The sequence below is a fragment of the Aquarana catesbeiana genome, linkage group LG11 (assembly GCF_042186555.1).
Source record: "Aquarana catesbeiana isolate 2022-GZ linkage group LG11, ASM4218655v1, whole genome shotgun sequence".
Lineage (NCBI taxonomy): Eukaryota > Metazoa > Chordata > Amphibia > Anura > Ranidae > Aquarana > Aquarana catesbeiana.
This window is the reverse complement of record NC_133334.1, coordinates 48,231,879-48,246,483: the sequence shown is the minus strand read 5'-3', so window position 1 is coordinate 48,246,483 and position 14,605 is coordinate 48,231,879. Positions and strand designations below refer to the sequence as shown.

Genomic DNA, 14,605 nt, shown 5'->3' with positions numbered 1-14,605 from the left:
GTTAAGCTATGCTTAACGTTTTTTTTTTTTTATGCTCATTTTATGATTATGTCCTTGGAACCCTAATAAATCCTCATCAATTTACTATACTTATTTGTTATGACCTCTATGTCCAACTCATTAAAAGTCCCATGGGCTAACTCGTTTTGTATTATATTTATTACAGGGATGGAGTTGTGTCGTATTAAGAGGCAGTACCCAGACCGCTTTTTTTTTTTTTTTTTTTTTTAAGCTATTACTCTTGTGCATAAATTGACAGGGACGAAAGGTTTGAAACTGGTTGCTGCTCAGGAATAAAAAACTGAGATACTGTGTGCATGTAAATCCTATGTTGTCAGCAGTGAACAACCACATTTTTGTATATGGGATGTGTCCAGAGTCTGGAGAAAGTTGAGAAGTTGTAACGTTTGGGGCCCGTTGACATCTTAGTGCTTTGTTGCTTTAACGTTCTGTTAAGACAAACCTTTTTATTAGGCTGCCAATGCACCACAACATGGGTATGTGTTATTTATTTTTTGTGCTAGTAATTTGGGGTACCATTCAAAATGTGTGTGTGTTGCTGTAAAGCTTTGGTGTGAATGAGCCCTTATTAATGTGCATATTTGCTACATAGTATTGATGGGATCAAAAGGTCATGTATGTGTATTGATAGAGGAGGAGTTATTTGACACTGCACAGCCCTTGCAAGAACTGTGTTTGCATTGTACATGATCAAGATACCAATGCAGTGTTTGTTTTCCGTGTGCCCAAGGCCAGCTGATTTATGGTATTGGCAACAAGTATACATAAAATAGTATGTGTGCATGTATGATTTCCTGGGCTTACTGATTGTTATGTAGCAATTCGTCATTATGTCCAGAATTATCAGGCAGTTCAACTCTAGGCCATGATGGCAGGATTAGTACAAAGTCTTTCGGGCTTCTCTGACTAATGCAGGAGTGGGAGTACTTAACACTTTTGGTCCTTTTTTACCCACCACGGATAGTCCTCAAACACATCTGTGATTACTTAATCTCTGTTTATTTTTCAACAGGTCTAAATCCTGGAAGACCTTTTCTTTCTGTGAAAAGCCCCGTGTGTTAGAGTTGCAGCATTTGGAGGAAACAGGAGAAAGGAGGATGGAGCTGCAGTCTCTACAGGAGGCCCTGAAAGTGGAAATACAATTTCACCAGGTGAAACCCCTTCTTTATGCTTATCACAGGAGTTGAGTTCAGGCATTCTTGATTTAAAGTGGCACTTCACCTTTTTTGTAGAGGGTGGGCTATTTCACATTATGACACGCCAACACTTGCCCTCCGCCATCGATGCAGCAGCAGTTTTTTTTTTCCAGGCTTCTCCTCAGTCCAATGTTGTGTGTGTGTGTGTGTGTGTGTTTGTTTTTGTTTTTTTTTTACTTCACTTTTGGGCAGCCACTGATGATGTAATGCCCGCATCTACACACTGGAGTTGCATCATCCTGGCACCTGACTCCTGCATAGAAAAGTTGGGAGTGTACATTGGGGTTTATTTACTAAACTGGTGAGTGCAAAAATCAGGCTCACTTCTGCATAGAAACCAATCGGCTTCTAACCTCAGCTTGTTCAATTAAGCTTTGGCAATAAAACCTGGAAGCTGATTGGTTTCTATGCAGAAGTGAGCCTGATTTTGCACTCTCCAGCTTTAGTTAATAAAGGCCAATGTGCTGCGAATGCACCACTGGCAGTGTACACAAAATAAAATGCTGAAGGAGGATGTTTTTGGAAAGTAGGGATTTTGCCTCTTCTTTTTCTATAAAAACAAAAAAAACAAACAAATTTTCATAGGTTTAATTATTTTTTTTTTTTATTGCATTTCTGTTTATCACACATTGCCTGTATATGAAAAAGGTATACCAAGTTAGCATGTGAAAGTGGTTGTAAACCCTTACATATACCCAGTGATGTGACAAACCTCAGGTGATACACAGAGATGAATCACATCCTCCCAACATAATTTGTACCTGTTTACCTGCAGTCTTCTCTACTCTACAGCTGTTCAGTGCAGAATTTATACAGCTTGTCTGAGCTTTCAGAAAGCAGGGGGCCAGGAGCTGAAGTTACTCTGTAAAGCTTATTTGAGGAGAGCTGATTGGAGGATCGGGACCCCCCCTACATGGCACACAGGAACAGAGCTGAGGCTTCCAATCACAGGCTGTGTGCTGGAGCTCCCTCCCATCACCTTTTCTCGGTGTCAGGAAAACTTGTCAGAAGTGACTCATGCAGATAGCAGAAGAACAAGGCAGCAGACAGAAATTACACTTGGTGCTCTGGAGTGAGACAAGCACACACTGTAGAGGGATATGCTTTGCTCATATTTCATGTCTGAGGTTTACAACCACTTGAAAGTATTTTTAGTGTCTTCAGCCTTCTACACATCCCAGGTGTGTTGGATGCCTACATCCCCATAGGTCTGTTCCTGACGAAATTGTCCAACCAGTTGAGATACATTACATATGGACACTGCCCCCACCTGTAACTGGCCTATGCGACAAGGAGCACTGCAAAGTCAACGCATAGCAAACTAAACCAGAGAAATTTTCAAGCTCTACTTACCAACCAGCCTGCTAACCAACTGAATTGTCCTGTCTAACAGTGTGCGTTTAAAAAGGGGTTTAGTTTGCACACATTTCCAAATACACGCATAAGCTACAGAGCCCCGTCAAGGCACCCCAGTATTTAGTTTCATATGCGTTGCCCTTCTAGTGCTCCTTGCTGCATAGGCCAGTTATAGGTGGGGCAGTGGCCATTTGTTTGTATTTTTAGTATATTGGTCAAGCAATGCTGCCATGGTGCTATGTGCGGGGTGTCTAGTGTGCCCCTGTGCCTTTTTAAGGAGTAGTGGGCTCCCTCTGGCTCACCTGCCCTCTACCTATCCATCAGAATGCATGTGCTTCCACTGTGGAGACTCTTTAAAGTTAGAGTTGGGGACTACAGAAAATGCTGGGGTGCCTTGATGGGGCTCTGTGTAGCTTGCACATTTATTTGCAAATGTGTGCAAACTAAACCCTTGGTTTTAACGCAGACTGTTAGGATAATTTTGGTTGGTTAGCAGGCTGGTCGGTAAGTTGAGCTTCGAAATTTCTCTGGTTCTGTTTGAGATCTATTACATGACAGTAAATAAGAGAAGACCTAGTAGGTTATAGGGTCTCTCAAACTATCTGTACAGGTATACTAAATTGACCAATGGCCCAATGGGGAAAAACCCCAATCCTTGAACAAATTTTAACATAATCTAGCGTGGGGCAGAGATACTATAAAACAGGGATCCTCAAACTACGGCCCTCCAGCTGTTGCGGAACTACACATCCCATGAGGCATTGTAAAACTCTTAAATTCAGAGACATGACTAGGCATGATGGGAATTGTAGTTCCTGAACAACTGGAGGGCTGCAGTTTGAAGACCCCTGCTATTAAAGGTGGCCTCCATGTACATAAATGTATTTCTTAAAAGGTAAAGTGTTAGTAATTTCTTGAATCCAGGAAGCAGCTGTGGGGGGTGCAGCCATCATCCAACAATTATTCTCCAAGCAGGAAAAAGGTTTCATGTAGAAAGATTTTCATGAACTTTTGTCCATGTCAGGGAAAAGTCCTAACAGGCACAGGTTAACAGACAGACCCCAGAAGAATGGCTAGCTTCTCTTTTAAAGTTAGAAAACACAGGCCTTCCACAGATTGACCATGTACTGCTCAATAGACGGCTTGATTGAGGGTTAGTGGAGAACCCATTGTGTCATGCAGAAATTTCACCTCCTGTGTCCAAACTCCCCAGATAATAGGCAGACCCGTAGCAAATGATAGAATGAGCCTGGGCTAAGGGCACACACAGGAAAAAGGGGTTTTGATTCTGCTGGTATCTGACATGGTGAACTGGGTTAAGATGGGCTTGATGAAGGATGTAAAAGTTATGTAAGGCGGTCTGATAGTTTAGGCGATACTACCTTGCTCCAGTCTTCATCATCCATGTCATAGTTGTACTTTTTAAATGCAGGCTTTGTTTTCATTTTTTTTTAAATATATTAATATCTTTTTTTAAAGGTGTACTAAAGGCTATTGTTTTTGGTATTTAAAATAACAAACCTGTTTTATTTTATCTTCTCTGTGCAATGATATTCGATGGGGTGGCCCTGAACCTCCTCTTCTTGAGTCAGCTGCTGGCGCTGTCCTCTGCCCCCATTGAGAGAGGAAGAGAGGTGCAGTCTTGCCTCCCGAACTGGGCTCTGTGGGGTTGATTTACTGAAACTGGAGCGTGCAAAATCTGGTGCGGCTCTGCATAGAAACCAGTCGGCTTCCAGTCTTTTTTCTCAAAGCTTAATTGAACAAGCTGAAGTTAGACGCTGGTTGGCTACTATGCAGAGCTGCACCACATTTTGCACTTTCCAGTTTTAGTAAATCCCACAGAGCAGGGCTTAGCCCTGCCCTCTACTTCCTCATCACTGGATTTAATTAACAGCGGCAGGAGCTAATGGCTCCCACTGCTGTCTCCGTGTCCAGTGAGGAGTGAGAACAGTGATGCTGCTCTGGCACAGCCCTGGATGGAGATCAGACTCAGGTAAGTATGGGGGGGGGGGCGGCAGCTGGAGGGGAAGTAAAGTTTGGAAGGTTTCTTGCCTTTACCTTAAAGTGGATGTAAACCTGAAATGTTTTTTTTTTTCGATGTCAAAATGTAGAGTATAAGATTTGCTATCGTTTGAGCCCAGTTTTGCCACAGTTAATCCAGCTCTGAGCAATCCTCTTTTATTGTTCAGTGAGATAAACTAAACAGAGAAAAACTTTGTCAAATCCTCCCCCTTGCTGTGAGTAACAGGTGATTTACAGCCTAAGACATGCATTAATTCCCTCCCCCACTCCTTTCTTCAGCAGCTCTGCAAGGATTGGCTGTTCAACATGCCAAATCATGCTGAGGTGTGGAAGTCATGTGGTTACTTTCCTGTCTTTTCACTGGATGTTAGAGATCATAGCAGAAGTTCAGTGTAAGAAATACACAGGAGAAAATGCATATTGACAAGAGGAGTGTAGAGGTGGGCGGGGAGTCTACTGACATCACAACTCCACCCACCGAGCTCCAGACAACAGACCCACCCACAGAATATGCAGTTTTTTGGGTCTCATAACAGACATTTGACAGGTAAAGATACATGCAGGAGGCATGTATATCCTTATAGATACCCCCAATGGCAGTAGTTTAGAAAGGATGACATTGGGTTTACATCCACTTTAAGGCTCCATTCACATTTGTATGACTCCAAAGTTGCACAACTTTAGAGTGCAACTTTGGATGGGTGAGACTTGGGTGTGACTTGTTGTTCCTCTGCAAAGTTGGACTGTTGCATGTAAAATATTCAGGTATGACTTTCATGCAACTTTTGAGGGTTAACATTAGTCTATGGTCCTCAAGTTGCATGAAAGTCTGACCAAAGTAGTGCATGAACTAATTGAAGTCGCTACGACTTTGTTACACATATATGAATGGGTATCATTGGAAAACATGGGGTACGACTTGTAAGTCATATGACAAGTCGCTCAAGTGTGAATGGGCTCTAATGCATCCTTTACAACCACTTTAAAGAGTAAGTTCACCTTTTACAGAAAATCTGTAAGGTGAACTTACATGCCTGAGGCTGGCGATTTGAAATCCCCCACGGCTTCATCTCCTAAACGTACCTCATAAAGGTATGTACAGAACCCACCCTAGCCTGTCTGGTCAGTGGGGGAGAAGAAGAGGGAAAGCCGGGGGGGGATTTAAAATCCCCAGACCGGTAAAGCGGCGACACAATGTCTCCTAGCGGGTGATCGCCGGCCTCAGGTAAAGCGGGACCATGGGGGATGGAGAGGGGGTCCAGTGTAAGTTCACCTTACAGATTTTCTGTAAAAGTGAACCTGCACTTTAAGACCCCTTTCACACCAAGGCGTTTTTGCAGCGTTTTAGCGCTAAAAATAACGCTATTAAAACGCTAAAAATAAAACGCTCATAAAACGCTCCCCATGCATCTCAATGGACCCTTTCACACTGAGGTGTTGCGCTGGCGGGGCGTTGAGAAAAGTCCTGCAAGCAGCATCTTTGGAGCAGCTTTTGGGCGTTGAAAAAAGCGCTTCAAAAACGCCCCTCTCCATTGAAATAAATTGAAAACGCTGTAAAAACGCCTGAATAGCACCTATAATCCGCTCTGAGCTGTAGAAAATTCACATGATCTCACAAAAAGGTAAACATGCAAGCAGAAAAGAGCATCTACAACAACAGGACTGAACTTGTGGGAAGGTCAGAATGATTAAACAGACCATCAAAGTGCCAAAAAACAAAATTAAAGTGCCAAAAAAAAAAGAATAATCCTAGAAAAATGAAGATTTGAAGTAAAACAAGACACTGCTTGTTTTACATGATCTCACAAAGGATAAACATGCAAGCAGAAAGATAGCTTCAATAATGCTTGAAAAACGCTTGTTAAAACGCCTGCAGCGTTGTGTTAATTTTAACGCTAACGCCCCTAAAACTCTGTAAAAACGCGGTAATAACGCTAAGGCGTTTTAGGGCGTTTTTGAAGCGCCTTGGTGTGAAAGGGGTCTTAATCGGTAGAAAGCTGCAGCCTTTAAAATTAAAAAAAAAAAAAAAAAAAAAAAAAAAAGCATTGTATACTAGCACATTATCAAATGCTTACCTTAGAATGAAGCCCTCCAGCAATGCGCTGACACTGCTGACAGGGCTTCCATCTTCACCCGATCTTCCTTCCGGGTTCGTGCGCTGCAGCTGTCTGATTGGTGGAGCTGCGATGATGTAACTCCTGTGCATGCGAGCGGAAGTCACGGCCGCGGCACAAAGCTCTGAAGGAAGGGGTATGCCGTCCCTTCAGTGTGTATGCACCGGTGACATCACTGCCTGCAGCGGCATGAATATCTCCTAAACAGTGCAAGTTTAGGAGATATTCACTGTACCTACAGGTAAGCCTTATTACAGACAACTTTATTACCACTTTTAAAATAAGATTGTATATTTCATTTCAATAATTAATTTACCTATCACGTGTGTACGTGTCTATATGTATTCTCACTGTGAAATTCCCATGAAAGAAACTTATGAGGAAAATCTGTATTTGAATTTTATGTGGTTAAAATAGCACTTTCATGAGCATAGGCCAGAAAAAGAGTAACAAGAACTACAAACATACAGTAATTGTACTTTCATGCATCTCTTTTGCAAAGTAGTTAGTTTGTAGAAGTCTTTCATCACCCAGATACTTTGTCCTGATGGCAGCTGCAGCAGTGACATCTGGAGGAAGAGCACAGTTACTACACTTTTAAAAGATCAGTTGTCGCCTACAAACTGTGTCAACATGGATTCTGTTTATTGGTTGATGCTTTGTTCAGAAGAATGGAAACCCATTTACTCTGCCTATCCCACTAAAGATTATCCTGAAGTACAAGAAAATATAACCTAGCGTGGGTATAAATTAGCAGTACCAGATTTCATTATTTTAAGTAAGGAAGTATCCCCTGCTTGGTATCAGTGAATAATTATCTTTCCTGTTTTTGAGTATGTAACCTAATGCCTATGCAGCCTAGAACTAATGTGTAAATGGCAGAAATCTTGTCATCTAGGGTGACCAGACTCTGCAGAATACTCCATTTGCCTAGTGGGCTTGCAGTAAGATGAGGGAATACTGCACCTCACATCTTTACTCTGTTGCAGAGCTAAGCCTGCAGAAGAATATTTTGCATTGAACACTTTGGGGACTTTTGGATGCCTGTTCCGCTCTGTGGGCTTCGATTATGTCCCCTGGCCCCCCTACATTATTATTATTATTATTATTATTATTATTAAGGATTTATATAGCGCCGACAGTTTACGCAGCGCTTTACAACATGAAGGCAGACAGTACAATTACAATACAATTAAATACAGGAGGAATCGGAGAGCCCGGCTCGTTACAGCTTACAATCTAGGAGGGAGGGTCAAGTTATATAAGCGGGTAACAGCTGTGGGGGATGAGCTAATGGAGAAAATAGTGCAGTTGTTAGATGGAGGCAGGATAGGCTTCTCTGAAGAGGAAAGTTTTCAGGGATCGCCTAAAGGTGGATAAATTTGGAGACCGTCTGACAGATTGGGGTAGGGAATTCCAGAGGATGGGCGAGGCTCGGGAGAAGTCCTGGAGGTGGATATGGGAGGAGGCGATGAGGGAGCTAGAGTGCAGGAGGACTTGGGAGGAACGGAGACGGCGATTAGGTTGGTATTTTGAGACTAGGCTAGTGATGTAGCTGGGGGAAGAGTTGTGGATGGCTTTGTAACTTATTGTTAGTATTTTGAATTTAATTAGTTGGGCGAGTGGCAGCCCTACATCACAACAGGATACAATTGTGACATAAGAGCTGGCTATTGGAACCACAGTGCAGTCATATGCAGGAGTAAACGTGAAGAACAGCAGCAAGTCTGGATTATGTGTGTATGTGTGTACACACACACTGATCTGTGCTCACCAACACTGCAAAATACAGCATTGACATTGACTTGTAGGAAATAATAGTACCCAATTGCATGTCAGTATTAAGAATATATAGTGAAGTCCTGCATAAAAGTCCCCTGTCGGCGCTCCAGGCTCCTCCTCATCAGCGGACGCCCCCACGGAAATCTGATTTCCATGGGGGCATCCATGCTACTTGCTCCCGAGCCCTGCTGTTCTGTTCATTGACACAGACAGCGGGACCTGGCCTCTTCCCCCACTCCCATGTCAATGGCTCCTGCTGCTATCTGCCCAATGAGCAGGGAGACAGCAGCGTGAGCCACTGCTCTCGTGTACATCGCTGGATCGGGCTTGGGTAAGAAAAAGTTGGGGTCTGGGAAGAAGCTGTAGCACAGAAGGTTTTTCACTTGAATGTATTAAGGTGAAAAACCTGAAAGGATAAGTTCACTTTACAGAAAATCTATGGTAAGGTGAACTTACACTGGGCCCCATCTCCACCAACCCCCCCCCCCCCCCCCCTCCATCAGTCCTGCTGTACCGGAGTCCTGCGATCGCCCGATTTGAGAGATCGAGTCGCCGCTTTACCGATCCAAGGATTTGAAATCCCAGCGGCTTTCTCCTCTTCAGTGCTGACAGGATGGGCTATGCGTGTTCTGATTGGTCGGCACTGACCAATTAGAATGCTTCCTATATGTAACTTTACAAGGTACTTTTTAGATGATTAAGCCGCGGGGATTTCAAATCCCCCCCCCCCTCCGGACCAGAGAAGCGGCGACCAAATGTGTCGGAGCGGGTAATTGTGGTATTCAGGTACAGCGAGACCGGGGAGGGGGTCCAGTGTAGGTTCACCTTCTAGATTTTCTGTAAAGGTGAACTTACCCATTTAAGGCTTTTAAAGTTGAGAAAGAATGTGCGAAATACGAAACCAAAGGACACACTCCTGCCATGCCTCCAGATAGACAAACCACAAAGAATTGGCAAAAAATAATGCTTAGGCCCACTGCACACAGGGTGTCTAGTTGCTGTGCATGCAATGTGCATTTTTGTCTGCCGAGGTGCAGTTGGCCGAGGCTGAACGTTGTACCGAGTGGTTAGAGCCGGGCGATTTTTTTTTTTTATTTTCTCCCAAAAAAAATCTGCGATTTTTAAAATTAAAAAATTTTTTTTTTTAAAAAAACAAAAAAAAACTCGATTCACGATTCGAATTGAGCTTTTTTTTTTTTTTTTTTTTGATGGCCACCGCGCCGGTCCTGAGGAGCTGCGGGCAGGAGTTTTTAGGCAAGGCCACGGCTTCGACCTAGTCTGCGGCGTCCGGCCTCGCCTAAAAACTGCTGCCCGCAGCTCCTCAGGACCGGCGTGGTGAAAAAAAAAAATCTAAAAAATCGATTTGCTGAAGATTTGAATCGATTTCACCTCTCAACTCGATTCAAGATTCAAATCGATTTTTTCCCCAGCCCTACGAGTGGTATTTGCTTTTAGGGCTCTATGCAGTCAGGTATGGATGCCCAGAACTCAATACTTGTGTTCCAGGCATTCGTCTCTGAATGCATAGGGCCCTGAATGTTTGCACCATATGGTACAGTGTTTACCCTGCCGTAGATTGGACACTGTGCATCCAATCCTGGAGTTTGTGTTTCAGGGTGGTACAGGTACAAACGGCTAGACACCCTGTGTACAAGGGGCCTTAAACTCACAGGTGACTTTCACCATTACTTTTCCTTTTATGGTGATTTTTTTTTTTTTTTTTTTTTACAGAACACAAGGATATAGAGGTTGTATAAAAAGTTTAGCATGATATAAAACATTTGGTAGTTAAACAGTACATTTTTATAGCTGTATACCTGCCCACAAAAGAGGAGATTTGGTTCCTATTGAGGGACAGTAGAGCGCTATGTAAACAGGCCTCATTGTTCCTCCATGATTTTAGGCTGAAACTTTTAAAGGTCTGTGTGTTATCGTGAGCTAAGGTTTGTTAATACAGCCAGTAGATTTGAATGTGCTGGCAGCACACCTTAAGACATGTAAAAAGAACACGAGGCAAGCATGGTTGAAGACACATAATCGGAGGCCTCCCTTTTGTGTTTATTCACACATAAAATAAATGTAGTTGGCCTTCTGTCCCTACCTACAGTGAAATGTTAGGGTTGTATTTCTTTATTGCACTGTTGCTAAATAAATCTAGTGATATGTTAAAACAAAAAAAAAAAGCAACATGTTAATTTTATGGGTGAACCTTCTTAAGATCCAGAATAAAATATTGTAAATGTGGGTTAATCTGAGCTTAGTAACATTCAGGGAAGGTGCACTCTGCTTTCAGTTATTTGTTTCTGCTGGCCTATTTAATTTTTTTTCTTGTTCTGGTGCACTGGTGTCTGTCGGAGTCATTGCATTCAACATGCTGACTGCAGCTTCCTGGAACACTTGTTCCGTCCCGTCTGGAGCGGCTCTGCTGAAAGGTTTTCCAGCATTGGCCTCTTTAGGTTTGTGCTGAATGTGCCAGGCCCTGCTGACGGTAACCTCTCCTATCATTTTAGGTTTATAATGAATAAATGAAAATGGAAGAATGAAGGCTTTCCAGGTTAAACTGAAACTAGACCTGTTTTTAATTGTCTTTTGTATATAGCTAGGTGCATTTCCCCTTCTTACCATGTATATGCACTCTACAAAACTGGTTATCACAGGTCAATATAATTGCTGTTTAACTCCAAGCAGATATAAAATACAGCTTTGTAAACTTAAACACATTGTTAATTGTATTTTTAAGTGGTGAAAGTACCTCAATTTGACTTGTCTTTAGTCTCCTACAGTCGGTACAACGGAGCTCAAGAGAGTTAGAGAGAAGCAGTAAAGAAAGGCAGGTTTGCTACTTTGCACGGAGCATGCTGTTAGGAGGAGAGTGACAAAGACGAGATCATCCGTTTACTGCTTCTCTTTTGTGTTCAGTCACAGGATTGGAGGGGGGGGGACCTTTATGTGATAGTGAAACTGCAGGAAAGAATGATCAGGTCCCCTCCCATGGCAGGGTTGTGTTGTGTGGCAGGACTGTATAAATCTTTGGACTGAAGGGACGAATACAAATCCTTTGGCAGGTGAAACAGCTCCCATATACAGGTATATCTTCCGTGTATTTAGGTTTTTTTCTGCCTGCTGACATGCACTTAAAACTGAATGTTTTGGCTTCTCTCTGGCCAGCCTAATACAAAGTATCATTATACTGTAATTACTGCTTTGCCTACATATTTATAACATTGTTGAGCCAATTTTGTGTGTTAGAAATACCTGCCACACTGCATAGCCTGGAGAATGTTACTTTTTTTTCTGTTAGAATTGGGAAATGGAGTAATTTCACCTCCCCACAGTGCTGATTGCATAGGGAAGGAGCAGTGGCTCATAATTAGGTTTCTCTATGCTCTGCCCTCCTGTAAGCACATTTTCGGTGTGTGAGAGCACTGTTCAGGGGAGCCCCTTTTCTCTGACATCTGTAAACCTCCCGATTTCAGATAGGGAGTAATCACACCGTGCTTCCTGGACGTTGCATAGAAATACAGCGCTATTCACGTCTCCAGAAGTGAGGTAGCTTTTTTGTTATAAATGGAGACACCAAAACGTTGCCCCCCCCCCCCCCCTTTTTTTTTTCTAACCCTCACTTGTGCATATTGACTTCTATCCTCCTGATTTTTGGTGTGAGCAAGCCCTGAAAAAAAATGTAGTCCCTGTATAATAAGGTTATTCACATTACTACCTACTGTTTCAAACGATGCATGCTGATTCTCTGGGAAGTAATAACCTGCGTAAACATGTGCTGCATATAAAGATCAGTTAGAAGAAATCAGAGTTGCTTGTAATGTATTTTGGCATGTATATGCACAAATACACGCATATGCCACACAATAAAGCTAGAAGAATTTGTATATTTGTGTGTGTATAATCACAAATACGCACAAGTAATATACAGCCCACCTTCGCATTTTTTCTACCAAGAATGTCTGATGCTCATACTTCAGTACAGTGTGCAAGAAGCCTTAGACCTTATGCACACGGGCGTATGAAATTTATGGTTCTACACCCATACTCTCATGTACATGAGTATAAGTAAACTACTAAAGTAAAATAATTTTTTTAGTTTTTGTTTCTTAACTTCAGAGTGTAAGAGGCATAACTTTTTCTGCCCATGTGCATGAGGCCTTGTATATATTTGTTTAAATAAACTCCCTGTAATGGGGTGATGTATGATGTAAAGTGGTGCAGAGTCTGTGATGTCTTATAGGTGAGCAGCATAAAGCAGGAACAGAGCATTGTCTAGATCAGTGGTTCTTAAAGCGGAGTTCCACCCAAAAGTGGAACTTCCACTCATTTGTCTCCTCTCCCCCTCCAGTGCTACAATTGGCACTTTTTGGGGGGAAGGGGACAGTCTTAACAGGACTCTTTGACAGGTATCCTGTTCCCACTTCCGGGAGTCCAGGCTGTGGCCCGTGACATCACAGCGGGGCTCCCTCCTCCTCTCCCTGTCGCTGGGCCAGTAGGAGAGAGGAGTGGGGCCTCGTGCATAAGCAGTAGGCTACACTGCCAGGTACCCTTACCCACAATAGCGACAGCAGCACCCGACAGCTGATGGAAACATCAGCCGTGGTGCCGACTTCGCTGGACTCCAGGACAGGTAAGTGTCCTATTGTTAAAAGCCAGCAGCTGCAGTATGTGTAGCTGCTGGCTTTTAATTTTTAAATTTTTTTTTTTGGGTGGAACACCGCTTTTAACCCTGTCCTCAAGTACCCCCAACAAGCCGTGTTTTGCAAATTTTTCTTAGGCTACTTTCACACCGGGGTGGGCAGGCGCCGGCGGTAAAGCGGCGCTACTTTTAGCGCTGTCTTAGCGGCGCTATTTGGCCGCTAGCGGGGGCGGTTTTAACCCCCCTGCTAGCGGGCGAAAAAGGGTTAAAACAGCCCGCAAAGTGCCGCTGCCCCATTGTTTTCAATGGGTAGGGGCGCTTTAGGAGCGGTGAATACACCGCTCCTACAGCGCTGCAAAGATACGGCTTGCAGGACTTTTTTGACCGTCCTGCAAGCGCACCGCTCCAGTGTGAAAGCCCTTCAGGCTTTCACACTGGAGACACAGGGGAGGTGCTTTACAGGCGCTATTTTTAGCGCTGTAGCGCCTATAAAGCGCCTCAGTGTGAAAGTAGCCTTAGATAAAATAGCTGTACAAAATACAAGGCCATTGACTGATTTAAAGCACCTGTGCAAGATAAAGGAGAACCTGCTAACATGGCCTGTTGGGGGTACTTGAGGACAGGGTTGAGAACCACTGGTCTAGATGACACAGTTTTGTTCCCTTGTGAAAATCATTTTTGATTGCAATGCTACTTATTCAGTCTGATTTGTTTTAAAGCTGGACACCAGGAATGATTAGTATTGCGCATATATACATTGGTCCAGCTTGGCATAATGTAAGTAAGCAGATCTGGTAGGTCGCTCAGGAAAAATCAATGTAGTAGTTGGCGCTACAGTGATCTTCTGAGTCCTGATGGGGTTTTTCCCCCTCTGAACGTTTGCTCTGCACCACCGCAACTCATGGTACGCAGTTCTAGGTGGAGAGGAGGGGCAGTGATGTTAAGATCCCCATCTTGTCCAATCAGAAAACACCTTGTATTCATTGAAAAAAAAAAAGAAAGCCTTCTCTCAGTGGCAGCTGTGCTGAGCGAGTGACCGACCGCCCTGTGGTCAGTGTTGCGAGGGAAAGACATTCAGCATCTTCAGCAGTCCATCTGGTATTAGATATGAATACTTACTTTTGCCAAGCTGGACCAATAGAAGTATGAAATACTGATCATACCGGAATTTCAGCTTTAAAAGGGTAACTCCATTTACGTGTGTGTGTGTGGGGGGGGATCGCAAATAAAGAAAAAATATAGCATATACAATTGCAACACAAGTCATATTGTAATTGAACGTTATTAAAAATGACCTTCCCTTTTCAATCAGCCGCTGTAATTTTCTGAAAATGCAATATGGCTACCTGGAGGTGTTCTGTATACAGAGTGTTTACAGAACGCCCCCCAGAAACATCATTTCCTGCTTGTGTGATTGGCTCACTGATTTTCACGTCTGCACTAAGAGAAGTCAGATTTCAGGCACCCCCTAC

At 43.3% G+C, this 14,605-nt stretch overlaps 1 protein-coding gene across 8 annotated transcripts in view; it reads left to right on the top strand.

Annotated features, from left to right (window-relative positions):
• The window catches only part of PHF21A (PHD finger protein 21A), a 213,077-nt gene that overhangs the window by 79,578 nt on the left and 118,894 nt on the right, over window positions 1–14,605 (top strand). For all 8 annotated transcript variants that reach the window (XM_073604273.1, XM_073604272.1, XM_073604271.1 and 5 more), the window contains exon 2: window positions 1,034–1,172. In XM_073604273.1, coding sequence (XP_073460374.1) covers window positions 1,119–1,172 — 54 coding nt within the window. In that variant the 5' untranslated portion in view covers window positions 1,034–1,118. The remainder of the gene's footprint in view (window positions 1–1,033; window positions 1,173–14,605) is intronic.